Source organism: Copadichromis virginalis, linkage group LG17 (assembly GCF_057382275.1).
Source record: "Copadichromis virginalis isolate Kocher_CV1m ecotype Utaka linkage group LG17, C_Virginalis_male_GT1.1, whole genome shotgun sequence".
Taxonomy (NCBI): domain Eukaryota; kingdom Metazoa; phylum Chordata; class Actinopteri; order Cichliformes; family Cichlidae; genus Copadichromis; species Copadichromis virginalis.
In genome coordinates, this window is record NC_140634.1 from 16,355,019 (window position 1) to 16,369,818 (window position 14,800).

The 14,800-nt window shown below is 39.0% G+C and overlaps 1 protein-coding gene across 7 annotated transcripts in view; it reads right to left on the reverse strand.

The window, feature by feature from the left end:
• The window catches only part of LOC146689180 (epidermal growth factor receptor substrate 15-like 1), a 52,457-nt gene that overhangs the window by 11,158 nt on the left and 26,499 nt on the right, over positions 1 to 14,800 (reverse strand). For 3 of the 7 annotated variants that reach the window (XM_085436094.1, XM_085436093.1, XM_085436099.1), the window contains exons 19-24: positions 13,573 to 13,623; positions 11,347 to 11,483; positions 10,900 to 10,963; positions 9,529 to 9,671; positions 5,821 to 5,914; positions 2,625 to 2,833 (exon numbers count right to left, since the gene is read on the reverse strand). In XM_085436094.1, the coding sequence (XP_085292220.1) occupies positions 2,625 to 2,833; positions 5,821 to 5,914; positions 9,529 to 9,671; positions 10,900 to 10,963; positions 11,347 to 11,483; positions 13,573 to 13,623 (698 nt within the window). Of the gene's footprint in view, positions 1 to 1,507; positions 2,834 to 5,820; positions 5,915 to 9,528; positions 9,672 to 10,899; positions 10,964 to 11,346; positions 11,484 to 13,572; positions 13,624 to 14,800 lie in introns of those variants that run through there. The other 4 variants (XM_085436098.1, XM_085436096.1, XM_085436095.1 and 1 more) reach the window with 3 other exon arrangements.

The window sequence follows — 14,800 nt, forward strand, 5'->3', positions numbered from 1 at the left end:
GGTGACAGCTGCAACCCGGGCAGGAAAAACTTTGGTATGGGACAAGTTCAGTTGACCTGATGACACGCCTCTACAACACTGCTTGGTGATCCGAGGCAGTAACTCTGGATTAGCAGACTGGGGTGGTGATTCCAATTTTTCAGAAGGGTAAGCGCAGGGTGTGTTCCAACTACAAAGGGATCACAATGCTCAACCTTCCAGGTAAGGTCTATGGCGGAGTAGTGGAAGGGAAAGTTCATTCGTTAGTCTCTTTATCATCTCAGGGATATTTGCGTTTGTGAGTTTGGCCCAAGTCTGCATGTGTTTTGTGAACCGGGGTTAAGGTCAGCTCTTCGTGGTGAAGAGAGAGCTGATGAAAGTGAAACTCTCAATTTAGCTCTCTATGTCCCTTTTCTAACCTGTGGTCATAAGTGATGATACATGCGGCAGAAATAATCTTTTCCGAAAGGTTGTTGGCCTCTCCCTTAGAGAGAGAGGGTAAGAAGTTCAGTCATTCCAGTGGAGCTCAGAATTCAGTGTGCTCACAATGAATAAGTTACCCTAACTTAGCTTTCTTAAAGGTTAAGAAGTGCTCACCCACCCCTACCCATGTTAACTACATTCTACAGTAGTACCATAGAAAGCATTTTGACTAGCTGCATCTCTGTGTGGTGTAGAGGCTGGAGAACTGCGAGTGGAGTGGTGAGGAAAGTGGAGAAAATCATCACAGCTGTCAGCCCTATTTGATCACTGTTCGAATACATATTATGGCAAGAACCATTCAGCTAAGTAAAAAGAAACAAGAGTCCATAATTACTTCAAGAACTGAAGGTCAGTCAGTCGGGAAAATTGGTAAATTGCTGGTGACACTCTTGGGGGTTATTCAAAACTGAAGCCACATTGAACCAGCATGGCTACCACAGCATCCTGCAGCAACATGCCATCCCAACCAGTTTGCGTTTAGTTGGACCGTCATTTATTTTTCAACAGGACAATGACCCAAAACACACCTCCAGGCTGTCTTAGGTCTATTTGACCAAGAAGGAGCATGATGGAGTGCTGCACCAGATAGCCTGGCCTCCACAGTGTGCTTGATACAACACATCTCATTCACACATACATTCATACAAAGACGTTTGCCTGAGACTTGCTTTCTAGCATTTATACTCCGATGAACGCATCAGGAGCAACTTGGGATGCAATATCTTTCCCAAGGACACTCTGGGGTGTGGACTGGACCACCACCAACCTTCTGATTAGCAAATGACCTGCTGAGCCACACAACCAAATCAAAATGTAATGCTACCACCAGTCTGATTGTCAGAATACAATAAGTCTTGTACCCAAAGAGCAATCAGACGAACTGGCTTCTGAAGGTTGCAAGAAATATCGGGCGCATTGTGAAATATATAAGATGGGTATCCATCCATCCATCCATCCATCTATAGTATATATATTAATAGTTTAATCATTCCATTGTTTAATTTAAAAACATGACTTTTTACCCTCTTATTCTAGTGTACCTCCCTTTAAGTACTTGTAAGTAAATATTATTAAATTCTATTTAATTACAGGGAAACTTCACCATTAGTCACAGTTCATATTATATAGCGTTATCACAGCTTTAACTTTCAGCAGCAAGAACACTTCTTTTATTATCTGTTGGTACAACTATTAATTACAATATTCGGGAAAAATTTTTCACCATGAGTGGCAGCAATTTATATGTGTGCATACTGTACTATATGAATGTGGTAACAGTGTAAAGACAGCATGCTCTTAAGATTTTCAGCCACAATTTGGGAGCTGTGAGGTGGTTAAAGAGTCTGTGCATTTATGAGAGAACTGTAATTCCTGTCATACGAAGAATAACAATGTATGACAGAGGACAATGCTAAGGTCATTTTGATGCTTACATTAAGCCTGTAAGGCATATAGATATAACTTTTACGGAGGTATAACTTGTGGATGTTTTTTTAAAGCTGTGAGATGTAAGTAACTATAGTAATATAGTTAATAATAGATCTGACGAATAATAATAAGAGTGCCAGATGAAAGAGGATAATGCTGGCTTTGTTTATTTATGTATTTGCTTTAGATGTATATGTTATACATATAGAGAGAAGATTTCTGCATGAAAGAGAAATTCATTTCTTTATTTCATTTTGAATGTCCATAGTGTCAACATCATTTACAGCTCCTGATAAGCAGCTCTAAATTTTGTTACCAGCTTTTTTTGTACACCTAACACACTGTCAGTCATCAAAGCTATAAAGTCCATCCATATGAAGAATGAAACATGGGGTGAAAGGCTATGTGGGTGTTGTTCATATGGTGAACGAACAACAGCTGTGCTGAATTGCTTTAAAGCTGCTGTTTAAATGGTCCTGAGAAACATACGACACAGTGACAACCATACACACCCAAAGGATGACGGGTTTTTGTCTCATTGGGATTCTAAATTACTGTACACTCTGCTAAGTCTTGTGCTTCAACAGCACTTTTGGCACTCATCAGTCTTCATCAGGATCCTTCCATTGCAGTAAAATGAAACCTTGTAATTGTGGTAGTGTGGCTCTTTGCACTGAGCTGTGACACCTGTTGTGCACACTGACAGTTAAACAGTATCACTCATCTCAACTTACAGAATTGAAGTCTGTAAAACCCAAAGTAGAGCCTTTAGTGGGTTTACTTGATGCTGAGGATGAGACAAAAGGGTCTTTGCCGCTGAATGGGTCTCCCAGGCCCTTTTTACTCTGAAAAGGGTCAATGACCTCGCCACTGAACGGTTTGAAAGGATCACAGGGTTTGGAAGAGTCAGATGAACCAGTCATGTTCACTGGTGTGGTCTTACCTGAAGACATAAAAGAATAAAGGAGGTAAATATCATAAAGAGAAGAGTTTTCCTTTCCAGGTTATTTCACCATCAACATCAAGTTTTAGTTTTGATTTTAAACCACAACAAAAGCTTGCTGACGAAAAACTGATACAAGCAACAGGATCATAGCACTGATATAACTTTGTCATGCGATAAAAATTTGAAGAACTACAAGAAAGTATCATTTAGACAAGCATTTACCTAAGGACTATTAAAAAGATGTCAAAGTGAAAGATAAATTAACTAGGTATACAGGTTGAGTGAAACCTGAGAGATGTCATGACTCATAAAAATGGCCAAGGTCAGATCACAAACAACTATGCTGACAACAAAAGATCTGATTTTGTGTGCTTTTCATAAAACCATGCATATTAAGAGCTGGTTCACATAGTTCTTCTCATGACCTGCTTAACCTCCAGTGTCACCTCAAAGTTACCTGCCAGCTTTGAAAGCCACACAAGTTTCACATCCACACACAGCACACTATACAATTCAAATCAGGTCCCAGTGCAAACCGTTAACAGTACTACATTCTCAAGAGAACGGAAACACATGAAAACAGCTGTCATAGGAAAAAACACAAGCAAAGGACCACACCCAGTAGACAAAAACCAAAAGTAGTGACCTATAACCCACAAAACGATTTTCAACGGTTTCCTAGTAAATCACTTGGTTTGCTTTCTACCCATGTTACCCAATGCTGGTTCCCCAATTTACCACCTAGATGAACAGACCAGTGCCCATGTTCAGAGAGTATGCATAATCAAAGCTGTTAAACTATACATTTAAGACTAGGGATGATTAGTTTCTTGTTAACTTAGCTCTGTAAAACATCATAATAATGACGCCGGGAGAGTAATTAAAAACATTCTCACACACATTTTTACTTGAAAACAGAAAGCAATTCTTTTTATTGAAATTATTCCATATTTAATTATGTTAACTTACTAGTTGTTTCACTTCTACAGAAATCATTCAGACTAAATATATCTGTTTTCTTAACTTTAAATTCGTTGCATACTAGGATCCTTGCACTGACTATTCAGTATAACTTTTGACTTCCAGAATAAAAAATGCACTGTTGTCCACGAGGACTAAACTATCCAACACTTAACACGATCTTCATTTAAAATGGCAGTTAATCAGTCTCAATAACGCAGTAATGCTAAACCACATGAGCAACCACAAAAACAAACAAAAATGCTAGTAGCAGCAAGGAGTGGAACTTGGGGTGGACAGGGGATCCTGGGAACATTAAGACTTCGTTAACTTGCTGTGGAGGTGCTAAACCACATGCATCACACAACACACACATATACCTTTAGTCCCATTACCCAGATAACCCCTGAGCAGTTATCTGGGTAATGGTGAGTTCATTTCACACTAAACACTGAGCAAAAGTGCACGCCTGGCGATCAGTTATTCCTCTTTCGATAAACTGCATACATGGACGCACACGCACACACACACTTGAGAAACCACAATTATGAGCTCCACCCTGTTTTAAAATATTTTGCTACACTTTTCACATCTAATTTCAATGTTTACCAGAAGATTGTACATGCAACATGCAGCATTTAATGAACCAAAAACAATACAGTAAAAGACAAAGTGACGTAAACACGTGTATTTCGTATTTCACACAAATCTGCCCTCGGTTATATAGTTTACACTTCATTAAGCAATGAAAATAACAGAGAATAAACAGGTGTGAAGACGGGTTAGGTTTAGGATAAGGTAGAAAACGTAAAGACCATTAATTAAATATTTAAAGATATTGTTTAAGAAGTTCATAATATTAATTAATATTGTTAACTTCTTAAATTGCAAAAGAGTTTTGATGCTTTGCCACTGCACACAGCTTGCAGTCTAAAGAATGCCCTTCTCTGAACAACTCACCCACACATAAATACTCGCGTACAAACACATCAAGGAAAGAGAGAGGAAGTATGTCAGGGTGTGTCTGCAAACAACAGGCCAACCAAACCACACATCATGTCTCTTACGACATCACCTTCACATGTTCATGCACACAAACAACACAGCATTTGTAAGCAAGGATGAAATCTACACAAAAACCCAAGACAGTAGATTAAGGTGTCAAAGATAAGAAATGAATCAATAAATGCATTTTTTTCATGAATACTGGAGGTTGTTTTTTTTTTTTAAAATCTTTTTAGCTTCATGTATTGTTTATTTACTATCTGCCATTCCTTATAATAAATAGCCCTAACTGATGTTTCTGTATTAAACTGTGTTACCATTTCATATTATATAAACACAATTCATTAGATTTCATTTTATTTTTAATAGTTTAAGCTACTCTTTCTAAATGGCTTTATCAGTGTCACTGCCTGATCCATATTGGAAACTGAATTTCTTGTGTCTCTCATTTGAAAGCGATATTTTTCTTTAAATTTTCCTCTCAAAAGCAATGTTATATGGAACCGTAGGCTAAATTGTACTTGTTTTTTGTAAAGACGTCATCTTTGATTTTAAGGAGGATTGTTTTTATTCCAGGTAATTTCTTCACTGTCTTTTTATGTGTGAAAGAAAGCACGATTTGAAATCATGCCTGATGTTGATAACTAGACAAACGGATGGATAAAATGTGTTTAGTGTGGCTTTAAAAATACAATGCTTGTAAAGTTATGGAGAGCTGTAATTACGGGCATGGCAGTGATGCGGAAATCACACTTAGTAAAACCCCAAATTTATGCTGGTTTGAGATATAGGAGCTAAAGTCCCACTTCCTTTTTGGTGTTCAGCCTCACTCACCACAGTAGATTCTCACAGACATTTTTGTTAGTCTTCACTAAAAGATTCAAATTCTGCCCAGGTGTTCTTTACCAAACGAAAACAGTTCAGGTCAAACACCTACAAATAATAGTATTAACAGTATTCTTGTATAATTCTGGCACCTTTCTAGGCCACCTCAAAAGCCTACACAGTGTGACACTCACCACTGGGTGGTTTGGGTCTGGGGGGAACACTTTTCTTTGGAGGCAGAGCCGGCATGTCATTCTTCCTGCTGAATGGGTCATCCACAAACACTGGCTGGAAAAAATTTGAGAAAAGGAATGTGTCATTTTGAAACAGAATCATCATGCTGAAAAAGAAATACAGGCCATTAGAGTTCTGAGTCTTTACTTCTTAAATATGATTAACAACAGCATCACATGAACACCATCCAGAATTGGAGATTATCTATCGGAATTTCAGGAGTGGGACCACGCCTCCCAACACGCTCCTTCTGGTTGTCAACTATATAGGTTCCCCCAGTTCTGCAAGCTGTTCATTCTCGTTTACGTGCCCCACCCTCCCTCCTTGTTCTCAATTCTTTAACTTCTTCACTCCTATTTAGCACACGGGGATCTGCCAGGCCCGGGAGCCGTCGCCAGTCCCCTTCGATGCCTTCCCCAAACCGCAGCTCAATTCATGTCATGCATACCTACTAAAACGCTGTCAAACCTAAAATGAGGAAGTGGGCCCAGCAAGTGAAATACAGTGGGGCAAAAAAGTATTTAGTCAGCCACCGATTGTGCAAGTTCCCCCACTTAAAATGATGACAGAGGTCAGTAATTTGCACCAGAGGTACACTTCAACTGTGAGAGACAGAATGTGAAAAAAAAAAAAAATCCATGAATTCACATGGTAGGATTTGTAAAGAATTTATTCGTAAATTATGGTGGAAAATAAGTATTTGGTCACCTCAAACAAGGAAAATCTCTGGCTCTCACAGACCTGTAACGTCTTCTGTAAGAAGCTTTTCTGTCCCCCACTCGTTACCTGTATGAATGGCACCTGTTTGAACTCATCATCTGTATAAAAGACACCTGTCCACAGCCTCAAACAGTCAGACTCCAAACTCCGCCATGGCCAAGACCAAAGAGCTTTCGAAGGACACCAGGAAAAGTATTGTAGACCTGCACCAGACTGGGAAGAGTGAATCTACAATAGGCAAGCAGCTTGGTGTGAAAAGATCAACTGTGGGAGCAATCATCAGAAAATGGAAGACATACAAGACCACTGATAATCTCCCTCGATCTGGGGCTCCACGCAAGATCTCATCCCGTGGGGTCAAAATGATCATGAGAACGGTGAGCAAAGATCCCAGAACCACACGGGGGGACCTGGTGAATGACCTGCAGAGAGCTGGGACCAAAGTAACAAAGGTCACCATCAGTAACACACTACAACGGCAGGGAATCAAATCCCGCAGTGCCAGACGTGTTCCGCTGCTGAAGCCAGTGCATGTCCAGGCCCGTCTGAAGTTTGCCAGAGAGCACATGGATGATACAGCAGAGGATTGGGAGAATGTCATGTGGTCAGATGAAACCAAAGTATATCTTTTTGGTATAAACTCAACTCGTCGTGTTTGGAGGAAGAAGAATACTGAGTTGCATCCCAAGAACACCATACCTACTGTGAAGCATGGGGGTGGAAACATCATGCTATGGGGCTGTTTTTCTGCCAAGGGGACAGGACGACTGATCCGTGTTAAGGACAGAATGAATGGGGCCATGTATCGTGAGATTTTGAGCCAAAACCTCCTTCCATCAGTGAGAACTTTGAAGATGAAACGAGGCTGGGTCTTCCAACATGACAATGATCCAAAACACACCGCCCGGGCAACAAAGGAGTGGCTCCGTAAGAAGCATTTGAAAGTCCTGGAGTGGCCTAGCCAGTCCCCAGACCTCAACCCCATAGAAAGTCCGTTTTGCTTGGCGACAGCCCCAAAACATCACTGCTCTCGAGAAGATCTGCATGGAGGAATGGGCCAAAATACCAGCTACTGTGTGTGCAAACCTGGTAAAGACCTATAGTAAACGTTTGACCTCTGTTATTGCCAACAAAGGTTATGTTACAAAGTATTGAGTTGTATTTTTGTTATTGACCAAATACTTATTTTCCACCCTGATTTACGAATAAATTCTTTACAAATCCTACCATGTGGATTCATGGATTTTTTTTTCACATTCTGTCTCTCACAGTTGAAGTGTACCTCTGGTGCAAATTACTGACCTCTGTCATCATTTTAGGTGGGGCAACTTGCACAATCGGTGGCTGACTAAATACTTTTTTGCCCCACTGTACATTACTGTGCAAAGGCTTGAACCAACGCTGATGAGGCTTCAGCAATGGGTCAACTGAAGGGCCAGATGCATTTCTCAGGCCTCGTGACACGTATTTGTTAGTTTTCTTCGTATTTCCTAAGGACGTGAGTTTCAGATACTGGTCAGCTTCCTACCAGTATTGGTTTTTTTTGACCAGCCACTTGTTTTTGTCCTCCACTTTTCCAGTTCCCTAAAGCCAAGGTATGGCAAGTTTTATACAAGTAAAACTGTTGAATCGTTGGGATTCGTGAAATTAGGCTAAAGAAATTGGAACAAATGGTGTGTTTTTGTGACAGGCTGCTAATAACCTGCTGACAAAAACATTTCCAAGTGTTATGTGTTGAGTTAGGTCAGTGTTATGTGGCTTAACACATAACACAGACCTACAGAGGAAACACTCCTCTGAAATTCATCAGGTACAAGACTGAAACTCGACTGAAAATAAGGGGAAAACTAAAAAAAAGAAAAAGAAATAGTTTAAGGCTTCAAAAAGCCTGGAAAACTATTGTTAAAACCACTTAAAGAGATCAAACAAAGTCTGGAAGAAAATATAAAGGAATGAGCGATAGCTAATTTAAATTCAATTTCAAATCAGTTTTATTCATATAAGGTGCTTTATATTGTAAAGACCCTACAATAATATAAAAAACAGAGAAAACCACAATAATCATATGATTATTATGATATGTTATTGTATGTATGCCTTCTGATGATACTGCCTAAGGGAAGCATGTGTAATGTAAATGTAATGGAAACTGTGGAATAACTAACCTTAGTGTGTAAACAAACATAAACAAACTGAAGTCTATATTAGAGTCTCAATATCAATGGTACTGAAAGTAGCTGTACATAATGATACGTCTGTGGGTTAAAAAATGCTTGGCTCAACAGAGTTCTGACCTTCTGTCAGCCTGGCTGCAGTGCTGAAGGAAAACTTTGTTGTTTTCTTCAATCAGTGATGAATTGTAAGTTCAAGCTTTACAGAGGGCTTTTTTATTGTCTGAAACAGAACAAGACTTGTTCTAAATCAGATAAAAAGTCTGAGAAATCAGTTGATGATAGATAAAAAATAAAACTGGCTGTTGAGTTTTCCGAATAAAGTGGACAAGGAAAAGCATCAGGCTTTCAAATAAATTATTCTAGTAGTGTGCTTTGGATGAACAAACACCACTGTGCATTGTAATAGGAATGGAGAGAGCCAACACCCATAAGGGAAGCACAGTACTGTTTAATTTATAAAAAGTTTACAAAAGCTATCACTAAAAAATTTAAAAAAAAACCTGGCAGCTGCCGGTTCTACCCCCTCAGCCTCCTAGTAGACACACTTATGGTATCAATTTAAAAATCCTAAGCTACTTGAGTAATCACATTCACAAGATTGACAGAAAACTTGAAAAATGTTCACTTTTACCATTACAATACAGCATTATTGTAATGGTTTAATTGATTGATTTAATTTTGTCAATATGTTTTCTTTCAGAGCCCATGTAATGAGTGGGATCTGGATATATTTGGTAGAGGGTTTATTTTCAAGATCAGGTTCACCTCCCATACCTTCTGGTAGTCTGGAAGCCAGGTGGCCCTTCCTTCAAAAGGGTCTCTGGACTTCGACATGTGGCTGAAGTCTGCAAATCCAACAGAAGTGTTACTGCTGTTGAATGAACTGCTGCCAAACGGGTCCAGTGTGCCAAAGAGGTCTGAAAATGACACAGTTACACTGAATTTATATCAACAATCTCAATGTATCTGGAAGTATTAGGTAGGGCTGGGATCACATATTTCCAGATTTTCTATATCTGCCAGGATACCGTTCACACTGTTATAAAATTTTATTGATGCTCCACATTCCCAGTTTACATTAACTACCTTAACCTTTTTTCAAAGCCATCATCAGGTTAAATTGCTTTGTTAAGATGAATAGATTTAGAATGAAGAAATCATGCTGTGTTGCAGTCTAGATTTTCAGGTTTAATTAAAAGGGTTTAACAGAAATATGTTTCCCAGTCACCTGCCTCCTAGATCAATCTGATTTGTTGTCAGTATGTTGTTGATAGTACATATCAACAGGAATTTTCAAAAATATGAATATAAAAGGTTTATCTGAAAATGTAAACGCTAAAGAAACTCAAGTCTGCACAGCACCAGAAAAGCTTTCAACTTTCTGATAAAATAGAAAGATAGAAGTAATAGAGAAGGAATAGAAGGGCATACAAAACCAGGCAGTCATATCATAGGTAGACTGTAAGTGGAATTAGTCACTAGTCTTTACTCATAATGTGAAAAAGCAGGATGAATTCTGAAATTTGCGTGAAAAGGGAAAGACCATCTCTGAATCGAGGAGGGGGCCTAAGGGTACATCTGTCACCATCTTACAATGCTGTGATTGAAGCCATTCCCTAACTCTGCGAATGGTACAGAGAGTACCATTGATCAGTGGGATTAAATCTGAGTTATTAAGTGGACTTAGAGCATTGGGTAAGCAACATGACACATCTTCTGTACAACCTGGGTTTTAATAGGCAAATTAACATGGTGCTCTTCAGCTAAGTAAATAAGTGTGGTGAGAGGCTCAATTTGCTTCAATCACTGTGACAGTCAACTTGACCCATAGAACAAGCATGTTTGTATAGACTACACTCATATCTCAGCAGAGAACACACAGTTTACTGAAACAGGTCCAATGGATTCATAAAGGTTTGTTAGAACATGTTTGTGTCAAAAACAAACACTAAACTGAAAAAAATTCCAAAATTGACTCCAAGCTAAACTCAAAATAGAGCTTAGGTCTGCTGTACAATGGTGTATCTGGCCAAAACTGTCCTTTTTGGATATTATACAGCACAGAGAATAACAAGTTCTTTTATTCTGTGGTTACAAAAACTACACGATGTCCAAAGCTATTGAGGAGGAAGTATTAAATCATACCTGATCCTTTAGGTTTTTGATGGCTTGAAGAAAATGGGTCACTGCTTGTGAAGGTAGTAGGTTGCTGCATAAAACAGAAATGAGAGAAATATATACAAAAGAATACAACGTTAATTGAAAATGTATTCTAACTACAATGTTTATTGAGGGGGTTTTCCATGTACTTATTAATGCATTAATTATTATTGGTCTTTTTGTTTGTTTATAATGCTGGAGTAAACTCTACAGTGGGTGCAACTGAACCAGAAATCTCCGAGGTTCTTATGGAAACCTTCAATCTAAATGAAAATATAAATTAATATAAATCGACTGTTGTTTGTATTGACGATTGTAAAAACTGAGATCTAACGCTAAAATAGAAACAGAGGGAGCAAACTAAACATTCTGATCCCTTCTTGGGATAACCAGATATACATTACAAATCCACCTTTGAATCTCAACAAGTACCTTGGAGGGTAAAGTGGCACTTTTACTGAAAGGGTCTGGACTGGAGAAGGGATCCATCTTTGTGGTTTTCTTGAAGAAGTCTTCTGATGAAGCCTTGAATGGATCTGTCTCTTTGAAGGGGTCTCCTCCAAATGGATCTACAGCAGAAATGAACTTGAGCTACTTAAACTCTGTTTCTTAAAACTTTCATTGACCAGAGACATATGCATGTGGTACAACATATACAGTTTTGTCCTGCTGAAACATGCACAATCTGCAGTGCTCAGACAGAAGAGTTGAGGGGCCAGCTTCACTGTGGCTGTCGGATGGGTACACCAGGGACATTTCCGTGGTGAATTAACTATGGCAGCTTCCATTCGCACCATCCAGCTCCAGATACAGTGCAGAGCCAGGCACAGTGATGTGTGTAGCCACTTGTGGGAACGTGGTTTTTGACTGTCATGGCAGCCTGTAGCTTCTCTGCTGCACAGTGAAGCTCGGGAAAAAAGCGAGTCCCGTTGTATTGGCCAGCTACCGCAGTGCATGCATGCGGATTCCCTACAACCCAACCAGAATTCTGCCTCCCTCAGATTTCTTTCTTTCTTTCTTCCTTTCTTTTGTTCTTTCTTTATTTCAATCAATCCATCATTCCCAGCCACCACAATGGGCAAGACCAATGAGCTGCCAAAGGATGATAGGGACAAGACTGAAGACTTGGTAAACAAGACCATCAGCAAGAAGTTTGAAGAGAAGGGGAAAGCTGTTGATGTGGTTATTTGGAAACGAACGAAACATAAGATTATCATCAATTGCCCTCAGTCTGGAGCTTTGTGCAATATGTTGCCTCATGGTGTGAGGATGATCATTTGACAGGTATTGGATCAGCCCAAAACTGCATGGGAGGAGCTTCTTAATGATCTGAAGGCAACTGGGACCTCAGTCTCCAAAAAACACCTCTGGTAAGACACTACAATGTAATGGATTGAAGTCTTGCTGACTATGACCCCTAGAACACCATCCCCATGGAGTTGGAAACATGCCTTGGGGTTGTTTCTGTCCTAAGGGTACAGGACTTGACCACATTAAGGGGCCAGTGGACAAGGTCCTGTATCCCCTTTCCTCAGACGGAACTCTGCAGATGGGTCTTCCAACATTATGCAACTAGCCAGTCTCCAGACCTCTAGCCTCTATCTGTGGAGGGAGCTAAAACTTTGAGTTGCCAAGCTGCAGTCAAGAAACCGCAAGGATTTAGAGAGTAGTACGTCATGTTTTGCTTTGGGATACTTACTTCATTCAATGACTCATACAAAAAAAATTTATAACTTTTGTGTAACGTTTTTTTCCTGGAGTATTGCCTGATATTCTAAGTGTCAATAGTAGCAAGTTCTTTAATATTTATATGCATATTTATATTAATACCTCTGTTTCTATACTCATTTTATATGAGTGCTTGATGTTTGCTGCTATCACGACTCAATTTCCCTCTGGGATTAATAAAGCCTCTCTGATTCTGAACAAAGATTAGAGAGTGTTCATTCTTTTGCAAGTGTGAAAGTTACAAATTGACCAGGGGCTCAAATATGTTTTTTAACCCACTGTATGGCTAAGTCTAGCCAAGTGTAAACAAAAGCATCAGCAGATAGGCATCATAAAAACATCAAACCAAAGCATGGACCAAAAGGTCAAAACAAACACAGTAAGTATTCCAAGAAGTACTTGGAAAGAGCTCTGAGTAAGTAAATATAATCAATGAGTTGGGAGGTTGTTTTGGGATTTTTTTTTTTTTTTTTTATTGAGGTAGTCTCTCTATGTTTAAAAACCTATAAGAAATGCAAACGGCTTACAAAAAAGTGCTTCTATGAGGGTTGTGGTGGGAATGTAATTTGTGTTTCAGCCGGTCCATGTAGTGGGAATGTACTCAAGCTGAGTAGAAAAGTGTCTACTCAAAGGTACAGCCCATTTAATATTTCAGTAAAAAATACACACTTGTGGTTGTAAAAACAACCCCCCCAAAAAATATGCTACATGATAGATTTGTAAGGTACATTCCATGCGAATTATTGTAATTCATTTAAGGAAAAAACATGCATGCATTCTAGTAAATGCTAAACCTGTTCAATGTAGTGTGCACAACAGTTTTAGTGCAACATTTTAAGTGATGAAATATTGCAGTTTATTTTCTGCCCCAAGATTAAATTACCTCTCAAAAAAGAAAAATTATTAACCTTTCTTCCCTGAAGTAAATACCTGTGGGTACTGGAGGCTGCTTTGCAAAAGGATCATTCTGAAAAGGGTCGCCTACAGGAGAGGAATCAAGCAAAGAGGGAAAGGCAGGAAGAAGACAAAAGACAGTCATAAATTAACTCAAGCTGGAAAATATAAGCTACTAGGAGGAAGACAACTTAATACACATAAAGCAGTAAAAGCAGATTGAGGAGTAGAGAAGAGGAGAGAGGAGAAGAGCGCGTAGAAGGGATGAGACCACTTACCAGGGCTGGATCTTAATGACCATAAATATTCAAAGGATTAAAAAAACCCAGTTCTTTTAAAATGAACTGCTTGCTGGATTCTGAAACTTCTGTGTTTTTAATCATTTGACTGCATACAAGATCCAGCAAAAGAATTAAAAACCCTCTCATTGTATTTGTATTAGAATCAGGTTTTTTGACGAAAACATTTCATTAAATGCAAAAATAAACAAATATAGCAATGCCAAATAAAATAAGTCATACACACAACTTAAACTAAGGTATAAAATAAAGTAGTTTTTACTCTGTACTCTTGGGAGGCTTCCTTACATTAAGAGGAGCCAAAAACCTCTGATTATTATATCTTCTGGTTGACGTAGATTTGATGTGTATTCATTCATTTATAGACATCCACCTTATTACATTCTGCACTGGGGAAATTCACTTGTTACAGCAGCACAGGGAACAGGAAGAAAAGGTGAATCAGAGTTATATTAAAAAAATTTAAAAACCCAAAATACGATACTATGGGCAGGTGATGGGCAGGTTGCTATACCACCCCTGGTTACTATACAGCAGGATTTTTCATTTTTATATCTACATAAAATGCAGTGGGATAAACAAAATACATGTATTTTTAAACACTATTTATCCTGTGTGGGTACTGTATAGTCCATCTGCTGTTTGGATGAAGGACCTACAACGGCCCTCAGACCTACACCATAACAGTCTACTGCTTTAGGAGCTGCTCCACAGTGCAGGGGGTGAGTGGTGCTGTACATAAAGGACATTAGTTTGGCTAACATCCTTCTTTTGGCATCATTATGAAGGTCAAGGTCAAATGCTTGGGCAACCTAGATACTCATGTCCCCCAAGGCCTAGTATATCAATGTGAAATTGGAAGAATATCCATAAAAGATGGTTTTATTTGTTTTCTCAATACAATGCCCTACGATGTCATAGTAATGCCATGAAAGGCTGACATCGTCATATTGTAACACAAACAG